The sequence below is a fragment of the Amblyomma americanum genome, chromosome 1 (assembly GCF_052857255.1).
Source record: "Amblyomma americanum isolate KBUSLIRL-KWMA chromosome 1, ASM5285725v1, whole genome shotgun sequence".
NCBI classification, from domain to species: Eukaryota; Metazoa; Arthropoda; class Arachnida; order Ixodida; family Ixodidae; genus Amblyomma; species Amblyomma americanum.
The window spans coordinates 176,704,222-176,729,830 of NC_135497.1; the positions used below are offsets into that span (position 1 = coordinate 176,704,222).

Sequence of the window (25,609 nt, forward strand, 5' to 3'; positions counted from 1 at the left end):
AAGGGCTTTCTAGACTCGACTAAAAACTTAATGAATTTCCACCCACCAAAATCTGTCCCTGTGTATTTTTTTTTGTAATTTGTCCTCCGATCCCCGACGTATGTAGCTTCGGACTAATGATCAATCGTCCTCATACTGAGCGGCGCAAGCATCGGACCGCAATCAGTCCCGGTAGATAAGAAGCAGAACTCGTGCCACTGCAAAACTTCATCATGTCCTGTGGCTGCTTCGCCCAGCAAGCCATGAATTATCATGCGTGCTCTGACAAGCAAACATTGATACAGTTAGCAAGCGAGATCTATAGCTTCATAAACTAGCGCTTACGCGCAAACCGTTTTAAAATGCGACCTCCCATCAGCATTTCTTCTCCACGGAGGGCCGCATATAAAAACCTTCATGTATTATTAAGAGGAGCGTCATTAGGGCACGGACTGGGGGCCAGTCAGGAACAAAATTGGCGTCATTAGTTTCCCCCAGCTTCTAAACTGCTCCTCCCTATGTCGTTTTCCTTCCGTAGTTGCTATGTTCCGAGCGGCCATTAAATATATACAGCGGGCAGCATAATATTCAGACGCTCGCGTTGACCTACTGCTGGTAGCTGAGCGTCTGTAACCAGAGAAAATGCGAAGTATATAAATGCAGCAAATCTTTCAAGCGGAACGTCATAAAAGATGCGAAAGAGAGTGCTTACGATTGCAATCGCTACTGTTAATAATACCGCAGTAGTTGTACTGACTGGCCGAGAGAGGGAAATGCAATCTGACCATGAATATCGCACCGCCCGATGTCCCCATGCGCCGCATGAGATACTTCAACTAACGTGATCATGGAGAGGCGGGCTCGGATTGATTGACTGCAATCTTTACTGAGGTCATATTTGTCATCACTTGGGTTTGATTGTGTTTGTCTGTGTGCCTGGCCGCATACCCCCTCCTATTTTGGGTGCATGCCATGCACGCTGTACACGTGAAGCGGTGAAATGCGGTGTGACTGCGCAAACAACACGGGGACACGGAATAAGCAAAACGGTACAAGGTCATGTTTTGCGCGTGTTTCGCTGGTTTCTTCTCTTGTGCCTTTATGTCGTTTGCGCAGCCATATCACATCCGAGCTTTGTCTACCAACCAGGCAGCCGAAAACAGTGTTACTTCAATGAAACGCTCATGAACGGTGTTTCCCACATTTCTGCTGAGCCTACGCAGAGGCTCACTGAGTTTCATCCGGAAGCGGCTTTCGTGTAGCATGGACGGCTGGTCGGAACCAGCGCATGAAACTTCATGCTTCCCCTCTTAGCCTCTCGCTCCATCTCTTTAGAATAATGCTCACACACGGCCACAATGCCTCTGGTCGCCCCTATCATCGGCGAACACAACGGACGTGGTGTCCCAAAGTGACGTCAAAGGAGATTATCTACTTATCGACTTTGATAGCTGTGAACAATGTAAGAAGAAGAATATATCGTTTTCTTCGCGCACTTCTTTCAGTCTATAGAACCACAACGGGCAGGCTACAGGCGTGACCTTCGTGGCGCCCAAGGGCCCTTAAGAGGGCGGGACTGGCCCTTTTGCGAACTACGCGAGTTTAAGGCGTTGCATTTGCATCCCACTCCATGCGTCCGCGCTGAACTCACGCGGCCATGCTCACCTGGGACGCAGCAAGGTGTCGTCTAAAAAGATGATGATGATGATGATGGATTTTTATTGCTCAAGGGCATCTATGGCCAAAGAGCGCCATGGCACAAGGTATTTCTTAAATTCTCAAGGTGGTGTCGAAGACCCATTTCCCAAGCATTTCACCCTAAATAAGCCGAGCACCAGACCAGGGGAAAGCTTGTACCCATTGTATCACCGGTGGGTATCCGGCGGCACTGGGGATCGAATCCCGCACCTCCCGCATGCGAGGCGGATGCTAAACCACTTGGCCACCGCTGCGGTGCTTGTCTTCTAAAAAGAGAACAGTGAAGAGAAACTGTATGATGTAAAATGTACGGAGGCACTGAGACTACTTACGTGCTTTCAATGCTTTCAATTTTTTTCTTCTCTAATGGCACACCTTCTCATTAGCGCAAAGTCGTAAGGCAGCGCTTATACTAGGTTTACCTTTGTTCACCAAGAAGCAACGAGGTGTTGTGGCCCGTGGGTGGTGTGCTCGCCTCGCAGTCTGAAAATCGTTCGGAAGAAATTTTCTTTTTCTTGGCTGGGTCACGTCGGTTTTGAGACGGCACTTATTCTGAACATCGACTTTTGTTGCCCACGATCCATATAATTCTGTCGCATTATTAATTCGTCTCTGCATACGAGGGAGCGCAACCTGCCTCTACTACTGATGCCTTCGATGCAGTTAGTATACCGTCTCCGATAAACGGATCATGCGCTACGCGCACACATATTATATAGAGCTGCAGCCGGATATTTTAGCCATTGACCAAGCAACCGCTGTGCCCAAGAGGCGCTTTTATTACTTTCATACTTTCAGCCGAAAAAAGGAGCCAAGAAAATTTGGCAGCCATGATTCGGGACACGGTGGAACTTTATCATAAGAATAAATCTTGTAGAAACATTGACGGGACCCATATGTCTCCTGGTGCGGCCTTGCATTCGGGACCCTTAAATTTTACTCTCGTATCAATATAGCTGTATTGTTCTACGAAGCTACAGTTTTTCTCAGCGGTAAATTCTCGTGCCTCCCATTGTCAAAGCATTTGTTCCAGCACTCACACAGGCGTCGCTTTCAAACAAAAGCTGCTTTTCAATCATTAACCCAAAAAAGTAACAAAAGCGCATCAGTTTGAGAACCTTTCAGCTGTGCCAAGAAGAAAAGAAATAGTTTATGAGCAAGCGGCGAAGAAAAGCTATCATTCTCGCGACCAATGTCCACCTATGCAGTTTTTCTCGGGTTCTATGGCCGGCTGCAATCTCTCCTTGCAGCCTTGACCCCCATTACGCAACCTAATGATGGGTGTCTTAGACCTGATCGAGCCACGGGAACAGACTGCCAAGTCGGCCGCTGTTTCTAAGTCGCTGTCGTAACGATCAGCGCACACTAGTCCGCACACTGATGGCTTATCAATTGAGCAGCATCACGCTGGACGCGCCAAATCCTCTTTAGCGCCTCACTGTGTCAAGAGTTTCCTCTTGGCGCGAAAAACGGCCGCGCCAACAACCTCACTGCCTCTGCCATCGGGCGACTATTTCTTTCTCGTGAAGAAGTCTGTGCCCGACTAGAAGAACTCACCGCTCTTTGTTCTTTAGCACACGCTCGGAAACTACACCCTCCTCAGCACCTCGGCAAAGATGGAGTCTATTCTCATCAGATTCCTCGTGTCGAGGCCTTCAACAGCCATTTCTTTCTTTTTCTTTTCCTGGTTCTCTCTCGACTGCGATTCGTTAAATTCGAGGCTATTCGATCTCGCGTGACGCCTCAAGTAAACCTGTCTAATTGAAGAAAAATGCCGTCAGGTCACTCCTAGCATGTATTCGATCGATGCCGTAGTAGCTGGATCGAGGCAGCCTTTTCAGAGCTGCGCAGGCTCACAGGTTGGGCTTGATGGTTTTGCTAAAGCCAGGTTTTTTTTCTCTCTTCTAAGCTGCGGCACTGCGCACAAGGTGGTAGGAGCAAGTTTTCTGTTCAGATTTATTTTGTGTTGCGATGCTGTGGCTGTTTTTCGCTTCCTTGTCATTTCGGTCGTCAGTTTCAACGGGATGAGAGACTATTTCTACTGTGAGAGCTGTAACCAGAAATTTGCCGCTACATTTGTGTTGAGACTTTCAGTTCGAAATACCTGCTTCACTGAGAGAATGGATCTTCATTGTGGAAGCAAAGTTTATTCTGGTTAAAATTTATAGTTTTCGCGAAGTGGTCAAGCATCTGCATCTTATGATGCGTAAGGTAGCGAACTTGATATCTCAAATGCCGCCCGGTACCCTCCGCTTTTCTAATGGGTACAACATTTCCCCTGCACTTGTGCCTTTGACCCCACTTCAAGCTGACCAAACATACGAGCCATGACACTCTTTCGTCAAGCCGCCCTTTGATCATTAAAATCAAACCACCAACCAACATACAGTGGTCAAGAAGGCTTCTCTGTGCGATTTTCTTGTTTACCCTCGAAACATAGAGATCATGAGACGATTCCACGGCAGCATTGTTGGCTTCCTCACTCCACGGATGCTCCTTCATAACTTACTTGAAAAAAGATTTGTATTTTTTATTGCGTAAACTCAGGTATATAAAGATCGTTGAATGGAAATCGCTAGACAAATGCGTTTTGCTCGACTTCATAGAAAAGGACGCCAAATTGCAGAAGGAACATGTTCGCTCATGATAAACGGTTAAATGTTTTTCTTCTTATATCCCTCCCCCCTCACCAAAAAAAAGAAAGAAATCGGAAGCAAATTCACTCGGAAGAAGGTGCAATGTTTTGTCTCTGGTATCACCCCCGCGTAGGCGTCACCTGCGCATAGTTGTGATTCGAACAGCATTTCGGTCTAACCTGCTCATAACGTTATCACGAATCCGGACGAGTTTTAATTTATCTAAAGAGATTTGTACTGCTTCTTTGTACTCATATGGCCATGTTTGGACGGATATTTGTATTAATCGGCTTGATGAAATCTGCTTTACTTCAGAAAATCCCCTGCGCCTATTGGACTTCAGTAGAGACACGTGCATCTCTTACCCGGCAAGATCTCGAGGCATACTACCTGGAGGACTGCCGCGAAAAATTTATACCTATTATAGTGCAGCGACCCCACAAACCCAACGAGATGCGACGAGATGCGACGAAGGCATGGAATAAGAGCTGCTTGAGGCATTTACACTATCGAGAGACGACGTCAGCAATCTCAAGAAGCAAAATTTGTGCCTTGTGTTAATGAACGAGATGTGCGCCACAAGTCAGTACTGCGTTCAAGCGCGGTGATAAGGCCAAGCTTGCAAAAAAGAAGTGCCATGGTGACGGGCGGATTTATTAAGAGTGTGTGTGTGGGGGGGGGAAGACGTATATTAGCTCAATGTATTTCTTCAACTTGCTTCCTAGGAAAAATTGGGGGCAACGTTCTTTCCCCATGGCAAATTTCTCTCTCCCCCTAAAATTCGCCCTCTGTGAGCAACATCCACAAGAACATGCTGCATTCATTTTCCCGCCGGTGTGAACATCAATTTTCAGTCCTCGTGGCGCCATCTACTACTCGTTTGCTACTGCCGCCAAAACTGTGTTCGCAGGCAACAGATGGCGCCAGATCAAAGCACGTTGTAAGCGGCAACCGATTGGAGGGCGATTCGAATTTGGAGTTCGTTCATAGAACTTAGCTATCTGGAAGCAATAGCAGATATAAAGCATGTCGTGAACTATTGGATGAAGCTGGTCTCTACCGGACGGAAAGAATGACTAATAATATCGTTATTCTATTTCTCAAACCTACGCCAAATTCCGGACGCTAATGGAGGCAGGCGGATAGGAAGCGATTGCTTTTAATCAAAGACTTGACATTTTGCTCCAATTTGCCAAACTTAAGTTTTTCAACCTACTGGGCTATGTCCACAAGATCGAAGCTAGGAGATGAAGGTGGATGCTTTAGGGAAAGTCATAGAGAAAAAGAGAAACGTAGCAAGAAGGTTAAAATGCGCTCACTTGCTTCTGGGTGCAGAAGGTTAATTCATTTCTTAGCCTAATATTGAAAGTATTCCAAAGGTGTGCAACATTGCCAGCATCATAATCTCAGCTGCCGCTGGTTTTTGCAGCAAACGAGGCCATCTCGCCAGTACCCGGTAGCATATACTCGTGCTGTAGCCTATCGAACCTCGCTATATATGGTCTATGGGGGTTTAACGTCTCAAAGCTACTCAGGCTATGAGGGACGACGCCGTAGTGAAGGGCTCCGGAAATTTCGACCACCTGGGGTTCTTTAACGTGCACTGACATCGCACAGTGCACGGGCCTCTAGAGTTTCGCCTTTATTGAAATTCGACCGCCGCGGCCGGGATCGAAGAACCTCACTATATATAAGGACGACGAAAAGATGTAAGGATCGAACAATCGAGCGATTTCGACCAAAAACGCTTGAAGGCACTGGAAGTTGGGCAGCTAGAAGGGTATTATTCACTCTATGAAAGTCTCAGCTGTAGGAGTCAGTCGAGTTCCGCTGCAATGAGCAGCAGTGATCGCATCCGCCTCGCTTCGATTTCGGATTAGCAAAGGAATGTTGAGGAGCTTTCTCGAAAAGTGAAAAACACTCCAGTTTTTACTCAGATTTGCGATCACAAGGGAGCGGACATCTTAATTTTCGCAGTTTTTCGTGCGCTTATTTTACCATGCTCGAGTGATTTTCGACAATACCAGCTCCTAACATTTGCTCCATATGGTTGACCCAGACCACATTCAGCAGCGTGGCCCTGTCCTGACGTCATGTCGCCGCGGCTCGCGACTAGTTTTCGGTACGAGCACGTGCGCTCATTCGTTCTTTGGTATAAAAAAAGATTGTTGGAGGTCAGCCCTCTCACAAAACACGCATTGTTACAAGGTGCTTACTTCTAGTACTCGCTATGCTTAAAGTCCAGCTCCATCTAAGCGGCTGGTGGCCTGTTTTACTCATAGTGCTATACAAAGGGGAGCAATGGTTTTTTCCTCAGTTTATGACGCAGACCTGAAACAATCAATCCCCATGCTCTGCCTGTGTGTTCGTTGTTGCTGTGTGCTGCTGTGTAGCCTTAGATCTGAGTGGCCAGCTTTCGATTTACTTGTGGTGTGAGGGCACGGGCTTCTGTTTTTCTTACAGCCTTTGTGTAGTGCTGTTGGCTTTTTATTTTTCTCCGTCTTGGGTTTAAGAAAACATCTTACGATTCTTCCTAAAATCACAGCGAAATTTTCAAAACGACAGAGAAGAACTATTCCGACCTCCCCCTTAGAAGAAGAATAAAATATGGCTGCCTGTTTCGGATTCATGCAGTCATTACATTCTAGCACGGGGGGTCTCAGGTCCCTTTCCAGTATACTAGGGGAGAGAGGGGGAGAGCGGGGTGACACCCCAAGATCCCTCTGACTTTTAAGCCCTGAGTACTCGACATTAGCGACCTGTAACGTTTAGTGCACGTTTGCTACACCATCCATCGCGCTTTCACGCTTCTTTTCACTTGGGGCTCTCATCGGCTTCTGCTTGTTTCAGTACTCGATAGCTTTTCTCGCTGTCGTTTTCTCTCTGTTATTTTCTGTGTCCTTTAATGTGAGCTTTTAAATGTGTCATGGAATCTTATAATGTGTCCCACGGGCACTGCCGTCATTCTCAAATAACATCAGATTTTATCGTGTGACAGCGACGTGCACCCGCGCAACGACGAATATCATTTGTTGACTATTGCACTTAGGTTGCCAGGCGCCTGGTTTATTTAGCCAGGTGATTGGATTAGTTACAGCCACTAAACATTAAGTATCCAGGAGATGAAACTTGTAGCGCCCCTTGGGTCCCGCTCTGGATGAATAATTTCGATGAATAAGTTGACATCGCAGCGCATGCAGCGCGATAAAAAGAACAGTTCGAAAGCTAACACTGTCGAGGATGGTTTTTCCTCGCCATAAGAGGTGGGGGAAAAAAACGTTTGTTTAATCTGAGGTGTTGGCATCCCTGAGTGGACCCCTCAGTCCATGGAGGGCTCCATTTGCCGCCGCGATCCTGCAGTTCCGCTTCATCATCCGCCGCTCTCCTTGCGGACTGGTCCCGGTCACAGTATAGCTTCCCAGGATGAAGTTGTAGGCTTGGCAATGGGATATTCATTGGAGGAGGGGCTGGTGCACTCCCAAGTCGAGTGGTACAGTGTTGGTTTGTCCCCGCAGGAGGAGCAGTATAGGAAGGATATAGGGTCGCGTTGAAGGGGTGTTTGACGAAGAGCCATGAAGAAGGGCTTGTTTGCACTTCCCGCCACCGGTCGGTTTCACCCCTGTTCGGGTGCCAGTTGGTTGGCGGTCGTCGTTGTCTGTCACAACACCACCATCGCGCGCACGCGGTTAGTAAGCGAAGTCGCTGGCCGCCATTTAAAAGAAAATTTGCTGGCTACGACGCAACGGACAAGGATATGTGCTAACGACCGCCGGATATGCACCGCAGTTATCTCTCCTGAAACAAGGCCAACCCCTTCTTTTCGAAGTGACGTCCTTTGCTATGGCGCCGATAACTGGCAACAGCCTTGAATCTCCTGTTCGCGGCAGTGGCGTATCTCTAACCAAAATAGAACCGTTCTGGATTTCTGTTCTAAGAGCAATCCCAATTATGGCACCAGCTGAAAGGGCTTCGAACTGCTAAAATGTGCCAATTTATCAGGCTGTGCTAATTCGCCAAATGTGGTAATTTATCAAATAGCCAAATATGACAGTTTCCCAAATTTGCTAATTCGCTGATTGCGCCAGCTTTACAAATGGGCGGATTCGCCAAATGGGCCAATTTAGGCCCAGTTAGTCGTTGCGCGTTCTTTGGAGACTGCCTGTCCAAAAATAAACGAGGGCGTAGCTGTAAAGCTCCGTAAAAAAAGAGATTTGTTCTATACTCTACTCACAAAACAATAAATAAATAAATAAAAATTCGCATGAGCGTGTCTGTTCGACAAATATTCAAGGTAACAGTGCTGCCTGCAAACGGCAGCGTCTGTGCGGGTTACAGCCCCTCTTGTCTTCAGGCGCAATTCTCAGGAATGATTTGTGAGGCGATCAGTTATCCCAGGCGTTTCTTGCTTTCGAGAGCAGTGTCATGTAGTACAATCCTCTTTTACGCCCTTTAGCCCCACACCCTTAAGGTGAAAAGCAGTTACCTGGTGTCTCGCTGCACTGTCTGGAGCCTGCATGCCTGTGCTGCTTTTAGAAAACCTGATGCCGGTTACCAGTCGAAAATGGGACGACTGCTATTTTCACAGGTTAGCCCTTTCTTTTGCCCCCTTCAAAGCACCTGATTAATTTTTGCTTCGAAATGATTTCTGAAAAGAATAGCAAGTAGGCAGTTTCATTCTTTATGCTTTCAACAAGTTGCCTGAACTAATCGGACAGCTACTTCCGTGATTTTTTTTTTCGGTGCTCAATGGTCACCTTCTACACAGCGAAGACTTTCTGCATTTCTAGGGACAAAGTAAAAAAAATATAGAACATACATAATGCTTTCTTTATTTGTCGAGGTCAATAAATTAATGCTGAAAGATGCTAAGTATATGAAGGTTTTAAAAATAACCGCGGATCTCGACGGCAAATTGATATTTATGCCATTTTTGTCGACTCGAGAGTCGACCTCCTTCGGCAGAACCGAAGTTCGCGGCTGGCTAAATTTAAATCTGTTTGCTAACAAGACACCAAGTTAGTGTCAACACTTCTCTACCCCCCCCCCCCCTTCCTTTCCCTCCGACGATTGCCTGGACGTGAAAGCACAGACTTCGCAAGCCGCGCCTCTGGCATTTCATAGTTGCTTCAAAGCAAATTAAGATTTTCAGTGTGCATGAGCACCACAACTGAATTCTCAGGTACGCAAGACAATATTTTTCGCAGAAACGCTCATCAGGGCATTCTTTTAATTATGGGGACTTTTCGGTGAGAACAACCAGGCGTGTATGCGCCCAGTCTGCTGATTACACCAGTGGTAAGCCATTCAGAGAAATGGACAGATGCCCCTTAGGCGGCCACAGCGAATCCCAAGCGGTCGCTGCCCCTGTCGAAAATAGAGTAGAAGCTGCCGATGAACACCTGGCCAAGAATCCAGAACTTCTTTGTGGGCGTGTCAGAGACAGCAAAAGCGCTGAAGCACTTGACCTTACTGGTTGTTTCCATCTGGGAAGAAAAGAAAAGACAGCAGTCATGTTATTTTTCTTAAAGCCGCTCTTTGGTCCAGGTGTCACTACTGGGCGACGCGTTAAGTTATTGTTATTCGTACTTCTATGCAGATATTTTCTGCGCGATTGTTCTTCTCTGTATACGCTCTTCGAACTCAATAGTTGTTCTAGGGCACGAAAATTACACAAATTTTCTCAGATGATTAGAGCTACGCCGAATTGTGATTTGGATATGCCATTAAGCAAATATATTTTTTCTGAATGTGGACGTATTTTATGAATAAATAGCTAACTTATTTTTTTAGGTCAGGCATTTTAATGTCCACATTTAATTTCGCATCGGTCATATATTATCGAAATCAGAAATTAACAGCTAAATCATAACCGTGATTCTCTGCTCGTGCCATACAATCTAGTTACTTTGATCACCCGAGGGGCTTCTATGAGCTAAAACTAATTTTACAAGAAATTGTCTCTAGTTTATCTGCAAGCCTGCTTAGTCTGTCTGGGGCATAAGTTCATGCAATTATATTCAGTGTGAGAGCAGCCAAAACTTATCCATTATCTTTCCGAGAATTTAGAGAAAGAAGTTGAAAATCCATACCCCGGTATCTAAATGCCGTATTACTGGAATAAACAGTCAAAGAAAATATTTCAATATCTCACCTTGATAATGTACTGATCCGGAATCATTGTGAACTCTTTTCCGCCAATAGTGAACGAGATTTTCGGAAACTTCGGGATGTTGGAGCACTTCACCTTAAACTGCATTTGAGAGCGAAAAAATGAATGAAACTACTTTTATTCTTCAACTTCGGAAAACAATTATTTTTACCGTTCACTAATATGGCCATCGTTAAAACACTAAAAAAAAACTGCCTTTTAACAACGTTAAAAACAGTCCTCACGTAACGTACTGAAGAACATTGGAATTTCATTTCGAAGATTGTTTGTTGATTTATACGACCAGCTGATTTGCAGAAAATTGGCTTAATTACTATTCGAAAATCATGCCCACCTCTCCAGCTGGCGTTTCTGTGGCTCTCAGGTATGAGTTCAGCCGCTCGATCTCATCCCTGGGGCCTTCAACAAAAGAGCTTCCGGTGTCAATCACAGCGTCGCAGCCTCCGGCGCAGAAGTTCTTGTCCTTCTTCACTTGCATACTAGAGAAGAAAGGCAACCAAGCACAGTGGAACGCAAGCTACCATTGTGCGCGGCCCTGTTTTATTATCTCTTATCAAAAGAACGCAACTTGTTTTGAGATCTGGCGCAGCAGTTTGAAACCAGCGCAAATTACGGCTTTCAGGTTCATTGCTGTATTTATTAATGGAATTTATTCACTCATTTTCGCGGAAACCTTTTGAAGCAAGCTCACAGACGTCACAGCGGTCGTGTTTCGGTAATAAGAAAAAGATCCCATCAGCATGCAATCGCGCATAGAACGTCTGGTGTTAAGGCCCACATGATCTCTTGGCGTGCAAAAATCGCAACGCGCGACAGGTTTCGGCTTAGTCCCTCGCACTGCAACCAGAAATTAGGCTCGCGAATCACGAAGGAACAGCTCAACGACAACCGTACTTCCATCGCGGCTGCTCTCTGATGCTGCTGAACGCACTAGACAGAAAGCCTCATTCAAGGACCCTTATCGTCATTCGAGAAACAAGGATCACACCACGAATGATGGCGGAACAAAACTTCCTCACTGCAGCGAAGAGACACCTTAGTATCCAGTGTTCCTTCAGGGCTACCTATGCAACTTGTTGCAGAACTCAAATATATTTGTGCGCCTCAACGAGGTACCGATGTCATGCAATAGGAGCACATACCCTTGCATTCTGAACTGCCAGTAGCTCTTCTTGGTGACAGGCGTGTAAGTGATGCCTCCCGTGTAGTGCTTGCTGTTGATGCCACCGAAGTAGATCTCTCCCCCAGGGGTCGCTTTAGGATCCCGGTTGAGGTAGACAGAGAACACAGGCTTGGGCAGCAGGTTCTGCTTGATCATGTTGTCGAACACAGGAACAACGTTGCCCTCTGCCAGTGCTGGGTAGCCGAGACCGAGTAGGCCATCGAACTTGGCCGCCCTGAAAATGGCCCCCTTGGCCTTTGTGGCCTCGGCGAATGTCTGCGATGGCACACTGCCTCCACCCACTCCCAGAACGTCGGTGCTGTAGAAGCCCTGGACGACGCCGCTTCCGTACTCAATCTTGAATGTGCGGCCGTCCTTCTTGTAGGTGCTCGACTTCGTGCTGTCGTACTTCTTTTTGTCCTCTGTGGTAATCGAAAAAAGGTGCGTTTGCAAGTCTCGAGTTCCGATCTTCTAGCGCGTATTATTACGCCAGTTGTGTGAAATTGAACGTGTTTTTGCAAATATGGTGCGTACATCTTCACAGAAAATCTCATGGCGGCTATCATCATAAAGTGATGCTTTCATTTGTGAGCAAAACTCAGGCGAAAGAAATAAACTGCGCCCTCAAGACAATTTTTTGTTTCGTTTTTTTTTTTGGCTGCCTCGACATGATTCAAAAGGCGTATTTTCTAAAAATCGCTTTAAATTGAAACGAGCTAGAAAATTAGGTTTTTTAATGATAACAATCCGCTTCTGTTAACTTCTATATTAATAAAAACTTAAGGCGCCGTCTTCTAAGCAGGGTTAATTTAACTAAAACGCCATCTTCATTTGCGAGCATATTCAAGTTTGACGACGCCAACATTTTCGACAAGCGCAAAGAGACAGAGCTGGCGTCATGAACGCATATTACTAATAAAAACAAAGAGTATGCTCACTCGCACTTCTATCGCGCTGTCAAATGAAGACGGTTTGTTTTCGGCAACAGATTTTGTATACATTTTGATAAAGAACTGATGATGCCCGCACGTGTTTTCTTTACTTTCAGCTCTTGCAACTTGCACATAATCAATCAAGGATGCCAATTAAGTCACCTAAACCCCGGGAAGCGCAGGGGAATGTTTCGATTTTTTTTCGCATTGATCAATGAGAAGTTGTTAGTGTAATTATTTTATGGCAGGAAGGTAATTTATTGGAAAACATAAGAAAAAAACAAGCACATGCCATCGGTGGGATCGAAACCCAAGACTAGTATTTCGCATCCGGCGCTCTACCAACTCAGCTACGACGGCGGATGGCCAATCTTCTGCTTTGGGGGGGTTTTATGTTGCGTGTAACCTAGCCTTAAGAGTGTTCAGCAGCGCCATCCTCGTCCATAGCGGCGGACGTAGTACGTCCTGTATTGCCGCGAATGACGCGTCGAACGGGATATTACCACTGGAGGGTGGAAGCTGTGCGAGAACCCTCTTTTATACTACCTATGACATAAAGGCTGCCAGATCCGACGCCCTAGTTAAGCAAGTACGCCGTACATGCTACGTGTTGCTTATGACGAGGTACATTATCGAGTTGGCTTGCTTTCGGTGCGTTTCTAATGACGAGATAGAGCGAGTTTCGTTCGGTGCAAGACATTATTCACTTAGTTTCCCTGAACATGCTAAGGCGCCCGTGTGCTGTGCGATGTCAGTGCACGTTAAAGATCCCCAGGTGGTCGAAATTATTCGGGAGCCCTCCACTACGGCACCTCTCCTTCCTTTCTTCTTTGACTCCCTCCTTTATCCCTTCCCTTACGGCGCGGTTCAGGTGTCCAACGATATATGAGACAGATACTGCGCCATTTCCTTTCCCCAAAAACCAATTATTATTATTAACATTTCCAGACTGAGTTAACTGTAGCGTGTAAAGGTGACGTCCAAAGGAGGGGACACCGTAAACTGGAAACTATAAAGCGTGCTTACTGCAGCCGTCTTCCGTATTGGGGCACTGTATAGACGGCACCCAAAGGTTCGCTGAGCCGGTGTCAAAGATGACCTTGAAGGTTTGCCCAGGCGTGCCAAGGGTGATGAGTCCGTAGTAATGCAACTAAAAAGAAAAGAAATTTGAACTAGCTTAGTTAAGTACTTCTCTTTTTCTGATTCGAGAACGCAATGTGATGTACCGGTTTTTTTAAGGGGGGGGGGGGGGGGTTGTTGCATTAAAGAGACAGCACATTCTGGGGCAACAATCAGTGTTCGACGCAAACAGGAGCATGAGAAGAACTAGCAGTGACTCTGCGCCTGTTATGGGTTCCTGCGGCATTTTTATCTGCACAGCTGCATTGTTTTTTTTTCTCACTGCATAGTCTTTGTAGTAAAGCTTCCATTAGGTTCTTCAATGTTCTTTGATGATTCCGCAATCATATGGAACTCTGCTGCGACACCCCTTCATGACTCACACAGCAACTTTGGCCAAGGTGCTTTGACAGAAGGGTTGAAATGGGGGCCAGTTGGTACATTGTAACTTGAAAAAAAAACAGTCACAAAAGACAAGGGACAAGAGAAGGAGATGGTGCCTGATGACGCTGCCAACTTGCCTCTCCATTGCAATGAATGTGGGTTTTATCCTCTGTTCAGCAATGTAATGATTCTTGGTAGAGGCAAGGGAAAGCAAAAGCGAGAAATCTTGGAAACATACCATATCAGTTTTTCAGGCCATGATTGCATTAGCACAGCCTCGGTGCGCTTACTCGAGAAAGAATTCGCTTTTTTAGGTCGGTTACGGTAGATATGATATCTTGTGTGCCCTATGTGCTGTGATTTGTGATGCGGCTGTTGCGCATGCTCTGCTGGCCTTGCTGGGACTGTTATGTTTAATAAATCTCAGTTGATAGTCCATTCGTTGTGGCGTGGACACTACTTCTCGTGTCCCTTGTCTTTTGTGACTGTTTTTTTTTTCAAGTTATTTTGACAGCTCTCAATCAAATCCAAAGGACCCTGGCATTGTTCGATTCTGTAAATCTCTAGGAATACCAATTTTGGCACGTAGTGGTGACGCCGTCCGGCAGTCAAGAAGACAGCGAAAGAGCTTCCAGAAGAAACTTTACGGGGTTGACCTGCGCCCACAAACTATAGAAACAAGCGTGCTTGGTGGTCGTCGAATAGAATGCCTGCCGGCCTTGGCCGCGCTCAGTTTAAAGCTCACAAGGAACCATCCAGACAGGGCGCCAAAGCAACTACAACATCCTGGAACAATGTGGCAGCACCTGTGCGTAGCTGCAATCATTCGAGATAAGTCCAGTCGCATCTCGCGTCACAAACAAAATGATAAAGCAGAGTGCCGCCGGCTCTGAGCGTGAACAAACAGTAGAAAGATTCGTGGCATTACTCCCATCTCAAAGAAGCATCGGCTCGATGCTGCAAAATAAAAAGAAAGAACCGCAAAAAAAATTGAGAAGAGAAAACTAAACACTGCGAATGCAAACGCAAAACGTCCATTAGCGTCCTTAATAATGTTTCAGGCGCACAACATGCACAACTTATGGTCATGAACGGCGCAGCTGAGATGCGGTAACTCCACCGGGGTCAACCTCGTAGTCAAGTTCTTCGATTCGACGAAAGATCTTGTACGGGCGCAAGTAGGGGCGCAACACTTTTTCACTGATTAAGCGGCGGCGATTGGCCGTCGGCACAAACACGCTCACCTAGCTTGTACTCCATGCGCCGTCGGTGCGCTGTTGATTCTTGATCCGCAGCCGGGCAAGTTCTCGGGCGTCTTCTGTATGCTGAAGATAGGCGGTGACGTCAATGTTTTCTTCATAGGTGACGTTTGGGAGCATGGCGTCGAACGTGGTGGTTGCCTCCCTGCCGTGGACGAGCCTAAGCAGTGTCATTTCGGTGGTATCCCTCACAGCGGTGTTGTACGCAAAGACGACGTAACGGATGGGGACATCCCAGGTCTTGTGTTCGGCGTCCACATACATGGCGAGCATGTCAGCGATGGTTTTGTTCAGACGCTCCGCAAGTCCGTTGGTCTGCAGATGTTATGCAGTAGTTCGCCAGTGGCTTGTTTGGCTGTAGTTGAGAATGGCTTTGGTAAGATCGGCCGTAAATGCTGTTCCCCTATCCGTGATGAGAACTTCTGCGCGCCATGGCACAAAAAGATCGGCTGGACGAAAAATGGTGCGACTTTCGCCGCAGTACCCCTGGGCACGGGTTTTTGCTTCGGTGTAGCGATTCAAGTAGTCGGTCGCCACGATGATCCCCTTGTTGCCCGATGTGGACGTTGGGAAGGGGCCGAGGAGATCCATTCCAATCTTTTGAAAGGGCTTGCTCGGTGGTGGCATGGTATGCAACAGTCCAGCTGACCTGACCGGTGGCATCTTTCGTCGTTGACACTCCCGGCATGTTTTGGCGTACCGTGCGACGTTCGCAGACACCCGCGACCAGCAGTATTTATCTTGAATGCGGTGCAGTGTGCGGGTAAACTCGAGGTGCCCAGCTGTTGATTCGTCGTCCGAAGCCTGCAGAGCCTCTTCTCGTAAGCTGTTCGGAACGACGAGTAGGCACGCGATTACTTCCTCCAGTCTCTCACTTTCCTGAACAATGACGGCGCCTATGTCCACGCTGCTTGCATCGACAGTCATAAACTTCCAGCATTTATTCCTTACTTGCCCGTACAAGGCAGAAATGTGAAAACGGTGCCATCTAATAAGGAATATCTGATTACTCCAAAATGTGCCCGTACTCGCGCCCTCTAGACCTCTTGTTTGCTCGGCGTCTCACTGAAGCTCTATACTTACGCCACCCTCCTTATTTCATGGCTTCCAGGCCCTCACGTCTGCTTTTTCCAGTGATAGCTGTCTATCACCTACACTACAGCAGCGGGCCGGGGCGATTCCGCCGCGATGCAGCGAAGAAGAAGAAGAAGAAGAAGGAATGGCGACCAGAAGAAGTGCACCAATGCGCAATGCGCATTTGCAATCTGGAGACCGGAATTGTTCAGTCACAAGCCCCGATACCGCGGTGGCACCACAGTGGGCTGTTCAAACCCCATCTTTTACAGAATATTGCTGGAGTCGAAATTCAGAATGCTGACGGAGACGGCGCTTAGACCCGGAGATATGGGCTCAGGAGGGTGGTGGTGAAAACATTTATTGGCTATACAAGGGACAAGAGGTATTCTTAGATGAGCCCGTAAGGGACCGGTCCATACAAACATTAGGTGGAGGTCCCTGGTTTGGTACACCTGTGGCGGTGGCCGCAGCCCGGGCGCACCCGACTAAGGCTTGTTGGGCCTGTAAGTCGTGGCAGCCGAGCAGGGTCGCCTCCCAGTCCTCCCGGGCTGGGTTGGGGATGTGGGGAATAGCCGGGTTGGAGGGGCAGGCCCAAACCATGTGATATGTCTCCGAAGACACCGCTCTACAGTGCGGGAAGCTGTCGCTAGAGGAGAGGTCAAAATGTTTTAGGGCTGCCGGGCACAGCAATGTATTCGTGAGAAGGCGGAGAAGAAGCCTCTCATCCGCCTTCTTGAGGCCTTTACATGGGCGGGGCTAAAGGCGATGACTATCTTGATAGTAGGTTGTAACATCTTTGAAGGTATAGACCGGATTAAAATCGGGTTCCTGATCGGGCGGGAAGGAGAAAACAGCCCGGTGAGATAGAGCGCGGGCTGCTGCGTCTGCTGCCTTCTTTCCTGCCAACCCCTGATGAGCAGGGGCCCATATATGGTAACGGTGTGCGGGGTCCGTATTCTGTATGCAATTTAGGTAGATCACATTGGCTATGAAGGGAGTCCAGCCTTGTTCGACTTTGCGACAGGCCCCTCGCGAGTCGGTGATTATGTATAGGGGCGAAGAAAACCCAGGGGTCCAGACAGCGGGAAGTCAAAGCGGCCAAGGAACACCGCGCGAGCATTCGGGTGGAACCCGAAGGAGCCTACAACAACTTTGTGGTGGGTCCGCTGTATTTATATCCCCTCGTGCAGTATATTGCGTCTATTCTCTTGAACTGACGCCGAAATAACGAGAAATAGGGGCCCTTTTAACGTGTTCTTAACCGAACCAACGTAACACTCACTTCTGGTAAAGATTGTGTGTCTTCGCCTGAATTACCAACTTGGCTAAACTTAAGGAACTTATACTTGTAAATAAAACAAAGCGTATATTTTCTCCAGTCAAGAATGAAAAGTCACTGCACACAACAAAATTTTTCGCTTTTTTCAATAATGCAGTACAGTGCATGCATATGGTGCATTATACCGTGGTGGTCGTTACCTTGGAAAACTATCTTGGACTCTTGGCGTTGAATACATGCGGCGGAAAAGCTCGAGCTTTTTCCATTTCAAAAGTGTAGTCCGGTTGCTCCCAGTCGTGGAGTTTAGACTCGAAACATGGTCTTTTTTTCAGCACCTTAATTATCAGTTACCAGTCTGGGAAAGCACATGGAAACTTGAACCCGGCCTTCCTTACGGCGCGGTTCGGGTGAGCACCGAGGTATGTGAGACATTTACTGCGCCATTTCTTTTCCTCGAAACTAATTTAAATTTTCTTTACAGAACACGGCACTAAAGGCATTCACAAAACAAGAACAAACAACTTTGGTTCTGCAGCAGACTAGCACAAAACTTAGCAACTTCTGAACTTGCCTCAATTAGTAACTGCTGAGCCGGAGTTCTAGAACGTAGACCTCGACATTGTATCTGCTCAGTTGTTCGGTGCACGAGAACGAAGCGAAATATTTGGGGCGATAGCATGTCATAATGTGCGCGTTCATTTTCCGAGATGTATTGTAAAACGCCGTGCGAAAGCACGTATTTGCTCAAATTTAGTAAGACTTTCTGACGGGCTCATCTCATTTCGTCATAATTTACTTCGTTAATCTTGTCACTTTTCTTTCTGCACCCATCAAAATAATTTGGAAGGAGCAGTCCTCACGTTGTTTTCGTTTTCCAGTTCTTCCGGAAGAACCGAGGCTGCATCAACCGCCGTACGATGCCTTGTGTCCACGTCCGTCCTGTTCCTCCACAAAGAGATGCTAAAGCAGGAGGCAGAAGAAAGAAAAAAAAAAGGGAGACAGTCTTTTCCCCTAACACACTTGCCCTGGTTAGGCTTCCTAACCTGAACATTGCTGTCTCGAACTGCTGCCTTACAGGCGCATTCATATACTGGTTATGTGCATTTATCTTTCCCACGCAAGTCTCAAGCTTCGCGCATGGTCTCAAATGAGGCATCAGATATTCACATTATTTCCCGTGTGGGTTGAAGAGGAGCGCCGGTTCTGCCTCGCGAACAAATGAAAACTTTAGAAACGACCGCAATTAAGCGCCCATGCGATTTTTCGATGCAGTGTTTTTCCGGTGGGAAGGATGGATTCTTTCGACACCGGATCATTGATAAGCAATAGCTGGTATATGCCCTAGTTTACATTACGTTCATTATAAAGTTTGCGAAGCCGACTGAATTGCCGCGATGTGCAACGGCTTCCTTATAGCGTGTTTTCATTTAGTGACACATAATTTTGCGTTTAAAAAAAAACCTCAACAATTTGAAGGACGGACACACCAAATTCTTTTCTTGCAGACGCTATTATGTACCATATTAAAGTAATTTTTTCCTACGCGCTGCTAAATGAAGAGACATTCGCACTTAAGATCAGTGACCTAACACCGAGAACACGAAGGTGTTCAGGCCACACGCATGGGAATAGAGACGAATAATGCGACAACGTGCTTCGTCTTTTAGTTTCCAACAGATATTCATGGTTATGAAAGCGAAATTGGTCAGGAACTTGCCCTATGATATGTTTCTGCATAATGTCGCTTTGCAATTGGAACATGATTAATTACAGAGTGATTTTTTACTGTTCGCAGACTATTGTTTTAAGACATTTCAGAAATACTTTGGTATGTTCTATGCAGGTGAATTGTGCAACAAGACGGACATTGTGTAGCAGACATTAATAAATTATTAGTCTATTAATTAACAAAAATCAACAAAAACTTTTTTACTTTTGATTTTAGGGCCCAAGGTTATATTGCGGTATTGAAGAGCGTCATCATCGATGGCGGGCCTTGATTTTAAACTTTCTTAATCGGTAATGTGGTTCGAATTATAAGCATCTGAAAGCTCGCCGAGTTAGCTTTCCCGCAATTCATATTTAAAAAAAGAGTGTCGCTGCGCATGGTTGCGTCTGCAAAAAGTTAACTACTCCTAGAACATCAAATACACAAACGGCAACCGCATTTCATGCATAGGAAACGCGGGCGACGCGACTTTATAAATATACAGCTCGGGAAAGGCAACGCAGCGAGCTTTGAAATGCGTATTTTTTACTTTCAATATTTCGAACCTCATTGCCGATTAATAAAATTCAAAAATAGGACTCATTTTCGATGTTGACGGCCTTCCCAACTTATCGATATAACGTTGACTCTCTTAAGCTCAAAAATAAAAGGCTGATTAGTGCGTTTTAGTTCATTAATCGCGTATTTATGATCCATATCACGCACATAATGCCTGCCTTACTCTACAATCCACATGCACAGACCACAGCAATGTATCTCTCACATATTTTAAAATAAAAATATCTACGCGTAAAAAGAATCTAGATGTAAATCTGTGCAAAAAGTGAATGCATTTTCCTCAAAAACACTTGGCACTAATGGCAAAACGGCTCCACCTTTTTGCTTACGTAAGCGTGACGACGTCTCACATTGTCGTCTCGCTATACAATGCAAGTCGTTAAACAATCGCTTGGGCGCACTGTCAACGCGCTTGGATTGACTTCACTGTCATCCAGAAGCATGCATTTCTCCCAGAGCACCTCATCCCATCCATGGCCATCAAGACGGAGTGTGTTCAGTAGATAAGGAGACGGTTACTAGCGACACCCGTAAGAACCAAAACAGCGGTGTCCACTTGCAGCCGAACTCAGACACAGTTCGCCTACTTGGTTTTGTTTTACTGAGGAAATGTCAGTCGCACAAAAGTACGCTATCGAAAGAGAGCACTCACCTTCCTCCTCTCTGCGCCTGATAACGAAAAAGCGCTGCGACAACTGCGTTGTGCAGGCTGTTGCCGCGCTGGGAGTCGCCTCGTATGTCATCGATAGTGACGGTGTGCACACAAAACTAAGTGCTTGGAGCTTTCTGGGGTAGGTGTGCTTCCATGGTATCAGGCGTTAGCCAGATATCTCGATACGCGGTGTTTTCCCTCTGTTTCAGCAGCCCTAGTCACGAGAATGAGACAATTTCCGCGACAAATGGTGGCCGCTTTCTGTGAGAGGTAGACCAAGAACTCGTCTCTGCTGTCGCTAGCGCGCACATCAAGCCTGCTACTTTTTTTGTTGGGAAAACCTTGACCCACATTTATTTTATTCTGTAAACTACCCTTTCGTTTCGTGAAGGGAATTGATCGTCTGGATAACGAAGGTCCAAGAGTCAAATATCAGTAGGCCCATGCACTGATAGCATGTCACAAGCAAACAAAACAATTACGAACTAAGCTTGAGGGCCTCGAATTTCTAATTCCTTCATGCCAAACGGCATTATTTCAATAACACTTTGCCGCACTTTATTCGTACGGCTCCAGAAAAATTCTGGAAATTTCTGAGCAAAAAGAACAAGGCAGTGGATCAAATAATTAAAGATGGCATTCCCGTTGTCGAAAAGCAAAGTATCGCCGAACACTTTAATGCATTCTTCTACAGTGTGTTTATTAACTCAGAAGAGCTTGCACTTCCCTTTTCACCTTTATCAAATGTATCTCCTGAATTTGTATCCGCTCAAGGTGTGCTTTCTATGATCCTTAATCTAAAAACAAAATCTACCCCAGGACCGGATAACATACCGAATGTTTTTCTGCGCCGATACGCAGAAATGCTGTCACACTTTCTGGTAATAATTTTCGGTGCGTCACTGTCCACTGCAGCCCTTCCCCCTGACTGGCGAACGGCACGTGTAGTACCAGTGCCTAAGAAGGGAGACCCCACAATGATTACTAACTACCGACCAATTTCGTTAACATCATCTTGTTGTAAGATGCTTGAACACGTCATAGCCAACTTCATCAGAGATTTTCTGGAGGATAACAATATACTTTCACCTGCGCAGCATGGTTTTCGTAAAGGATTTTCTACGGTGACACAATTAACAACGGTAATCCATTCCCTTGCTAGAATTTTAGACAAATCCGGCCAGGTGGACGTTATTTTTTTAGACTTCAGGAAAGCCTTTGACCTTGTTTCACACCCTAAGCTTATTGAAAAACTTAAAATGATTAACCTTCCTCCTTTCATTATTAACTGGGTTGCTGCGTATGTCACTGATCGTAGACAGTTTGTTAATATTGATACTTACTACTCCCATGAACTTCCATTTACTTCCGGCGTCCCTCAGGGCAGCGTGCTAGGACCATTGTTGTTTTTAATATATATTAATGACATTGTGAGCGTTATTACTGAACCCGTCCAAATACGATTGTTTGCAGACGACTGCGTGCTGTTCAGGGAAGTGTCAAGCGAGGATGACCAGATAACTCTTAATAATAATCTACAAAATATTCTTTCCTGGTGTCATTGTCGGGATATGCAATTGAACGCTGACAAAACAGTGTATATGAAAATAACCAAGAAATTTAATAACCTTTCTTTTCCCTATGCCCTCGGGACAGAACCACTAACCGTAGTCAGCGAGTATAAATATCTTGGCGTCACACTAACAAACAGCCTAAACTGGAACACTCACATAACTAACGTATGTGACACAGCTTTTCGGAAACTTTGCCTTCTCCGTCATAAATTGAAGCATGTCCCCGCCTAAACTAAACTTTTAGCTTATACATCATTAATAAGACCAAAACTTGAATATGCATGCGTAGTGTGGGACCCTTATACCAAAACTAACATTGACGCTCTCGAAAGAATACAGCGTAAGGCAGTCAGGTTTATTTTTTCGAAGTACCGTACAACTGATTCCCCGACAGCACTAATGAAACAACATGGAATACCGACACTGGAACTGAGAAGAAAAATTCAGCGCTTAAAATTTATGTTCCTTCTTAAAAATAACCTTCTTGCTCTGACTCCTGATCCGTACATAACACTACTTACGGCACGCCGAACACGACATCGACACGATGACTCTCTAACGCCATACAGCACCAGAACTAATGTTTTTAAATATTCTTTTTTTCCTCGCACGATAACAGATTGGAACAACTTACCTCTGCCTCTTCTAACCAGCGTTGATTCAATTGAAACCTTGAATTGCTCTTGAATATTTTTCTTGTCTGCTTTTTGGTTGCCCAAACTGATCGTTTTTTTGCCTTGCTGCAAGTTTGACATTTCATTTTTGCATATTTCATTCATTGGCTTACTTCTGTTTGTTTCTGTTTGACTTTCCCAAATGAAGAGCTCGGTTTGCATTTCGTTTAGTCCTTGTTTTGCTCATGTTCTATTGCCCATAGAACAAGTGTTTTGAAATTATTATTTGCTATCTTCGTTCTACACGCTGATGCCAAGTGTATGCCCCTCCTGCTTGGGCCGTAAAGGCCTGCAGTATTGAATAAATAATAAATCTCTAGTTATGCGCGTGCTCATGGGTTAAGCTTCCCGACTATCGTGCGCGAGGACTGCACACGAATGTCTTCGACATTATGCTGAGTTGTATGAATTCATAAACGCACCACATTTTTACTCTGGCGTATGTAGTTGATTGACTTTAAAACAACCACCTCTTTCTCAATGATCGCGCTGAAGCCAAAGGTTTATTTCAATGTGCGCGCGATGCGTGATTCATTTTAATTTTCAAACGAAATGTGCAGATATACGCCAATCTAACGACGTGATTAGACTGACATTAGCGTCATCACGCTGCTATCACACTCCTCTCCTGCGTTGAAGAAAGTCTGCAATTAAATGACAGCACTCCCGAATCCAAGGCCGCGTGACTTGAACCGCGGCCTGTTGTGTCTACCAAGACAAGAATGGGCTGCCTTTTCGGAAATGTTCCTTTGTCTAGCTTTCGAAGCACTCGGATTTCTTATTGTTTGCTCTGCTGTTTGCATATATGCTAGTTTTTTTTTCTTCGCCTCTTTTTTGGCTGCAGATTGCGGGTGTACCCACGTTTGCAGCAGCACAGACCCAAGCACATGTATGCTGAACCCCACCACGCTATTGACCGCTCGTGGATTGGCCGTATATTGTCTACGGCTCCACCATGCTGACCAAAAAAAGAGATAACCGGCTTGTGTTCCACTTCACCATCTTTGATTCCCTTCCTCCTCCCCCACTTCCCTTCCGTTCTCGACGACGGCACTGCTGTGCATATGCGGGACGGGCAGCAAATTTTCTCTTCGTGTACGGCGCATAGCATTAGGAGGGTCGTGAAGGCGATGACTGTCCAGCGGTGTCAGCGTCTATGTGAAGCCTCCACCTGCTAGGTGGTGTTTAGGGGGATTGGTCCCTTTAAGCAGGAAATTGCCAAAGAAAATATATATGATAATTGTAAGGGAAGCTCTTTGTTGTTTGAGGCCAGGACGAGATTTTTGCGGACTATGACATATAGAGCCAGGTACCACGAGATAGACACGTTGTGCGTTGCGTGCGGAGAGGAGGAGGAAACGGCCGAACACTTGATACTTTTCTGTAAAGGGCTCCACCCTACAGTGGAAAGCAGCGGGGCTGATTTAGCCAAGGCATCGGGGTTTAAGGACAGTGAAGGGAAGGTAGGTTTTAAGCGGGTAGGAGTAACCAAACGAAGGTTATCTGATTGGTGGCTAAAATCAAGACAAGAGTAAAATTTCACAAGCCATGGCTAGGTGGCTTGAAGAACCGCCCAATTTAAAGGGTTCAGCCTTATCCATCCATCCATCCATCCATCCATCCATCCATCCATCCATCCATCCATCCATCCATCCATCCATCCATCCATCCATCCATCCCTCTCCACATGCCACCTGCCACCTGCCCTCTCTCTAGCACCTCTCACCCTCTCTACTTGCAGGGAAGAGGAGGCAAACGCTGGACGAAGAATGACTCAGCAAAAATGAAAATTACTAAGAAGAAGATTACTCAGACAACAAAAGGTCTACGAGCAAAATATACAGCCACTCATGAACTGTGTGTCCAGAAATGAGGCTTTACTCTTTTATTGTCTATAATTCAGAAAAATATTAATATTAGTTGATTTGCTTCTACTTTCCTGCATTTTCTAATCTAAACATTTTGAGAAAAAGTTGCTCCTGCAATGCCTGCAAAAAATGGCTACTATCTGTGAGGCAGCAAGCATTTGCTTGTAGCTCAAAGTATTTTTCAGTCAAAGCATTGCTATTTCCAGGTGCGTTATGCGGCAAAACAAGCAACGCTATGTATATTTTGTAACCTCTGGAATATTTTTTGCACATTATAAACGTAATGTCATCAATATCTACCATAATTTTAACCAAACATTGTTTAAACAAATAATATTTCTCATTTATGCCCATTAATTATTTCTACTTGCAATCCAGACAGTCAGTCAAATAGTGAATTTGTTTACCTTCATTTTGATGTGCTGCATGCTAATGGAACTAAGATCACTTTTGCAGTCAAAAATAAAATAAATAACCTTCAAAACATGCCCATTTCCCCCATAGTACAGAAAGTGTCAATGCTTGGCGGATGTTGCATGCATGACTGAGAGCACGAAGAATGTGAATCGGCTCTTCAGAGTAAAGAGTGAACCCGCCTTCGTGTATTTGCATACATCTCCTGCTGCTGTTCGAAGTCGAGAAGGGGCAGCCGTTTTACCTGAACTGGGCGGCGGAAAGCCCCAGCAGTCCCAGAAGGAAGGTTACGCCCAGGGGGCTCATGGCTGGCGTCGCAGGCTCTCGCACGGGAGAGGGAGTGGGTAGGAAGCTGGCTTCAAGGAACGACTCTCGGCTCGCAGAGCACACTGCGAGTGTCCCTGTGCGGCTTGTGGGCCCCTTATGTTATCGGCAGTCGCTGTCCT

General features: G+C 45.9%; 1 protein-coding gene across 1 annotated transcript; it reads right to left on the reverse strand.

The window, feature by feature from the left end:
* Positions 1-9,380: 9,380 nt before the first annotated feature.
* LOC144093719 (lysosomal aspartic protease-like) lies at positions 9,381-25,491 on the reverse strand. The gene is made up of 7 exons (XM_077627343.1): positions 25,408-25,491; positions 18,555-18,654; positions 13,603-13,726; positions 11,625-12,066; positions 10,817-10,961; positions 10,465-10,563; positions 9,381-9,796 (listed from the first exon to the last, which is right to left on the reverse strand). Exons 1-7 carry the CDS (start codon positions 25,467-25,469, stop codon positions 9,641-9,643), a joined length of 1,128 nt encoding a protein of 375 aa, XP_077483469.1. The 5' UTR covers positions 25,470-25,491; the 3' UTR covers positions 9,381-9,640.
* Positions 25,492-25,609: the final 118 nt, after the last annotated feature.

Coding starts and splice junctions, on each gene's coding strand:
- LOC144093719 (XM_077627343.1), bottom strand. CDS start 25,469: ATGAGCCCCCTGGGCGTAACCTTCCTTCTGGGACTGCTGGGGCTTTCC. Junction 10,564..10,816: donor CAGAAACGCCAGCTGGAGAG/GTGGGCATGATT, acceptor TCTCAAATGCAG/TTTAAGGTGAAGTGCTCCAA. Junction 9,797..10,464: donor CGGATCAGTACATTATCAAG/GTGAGATATTGA, acceptor TTTTCTTCCCAG/ATGGAAACAACCAGTAAGGT.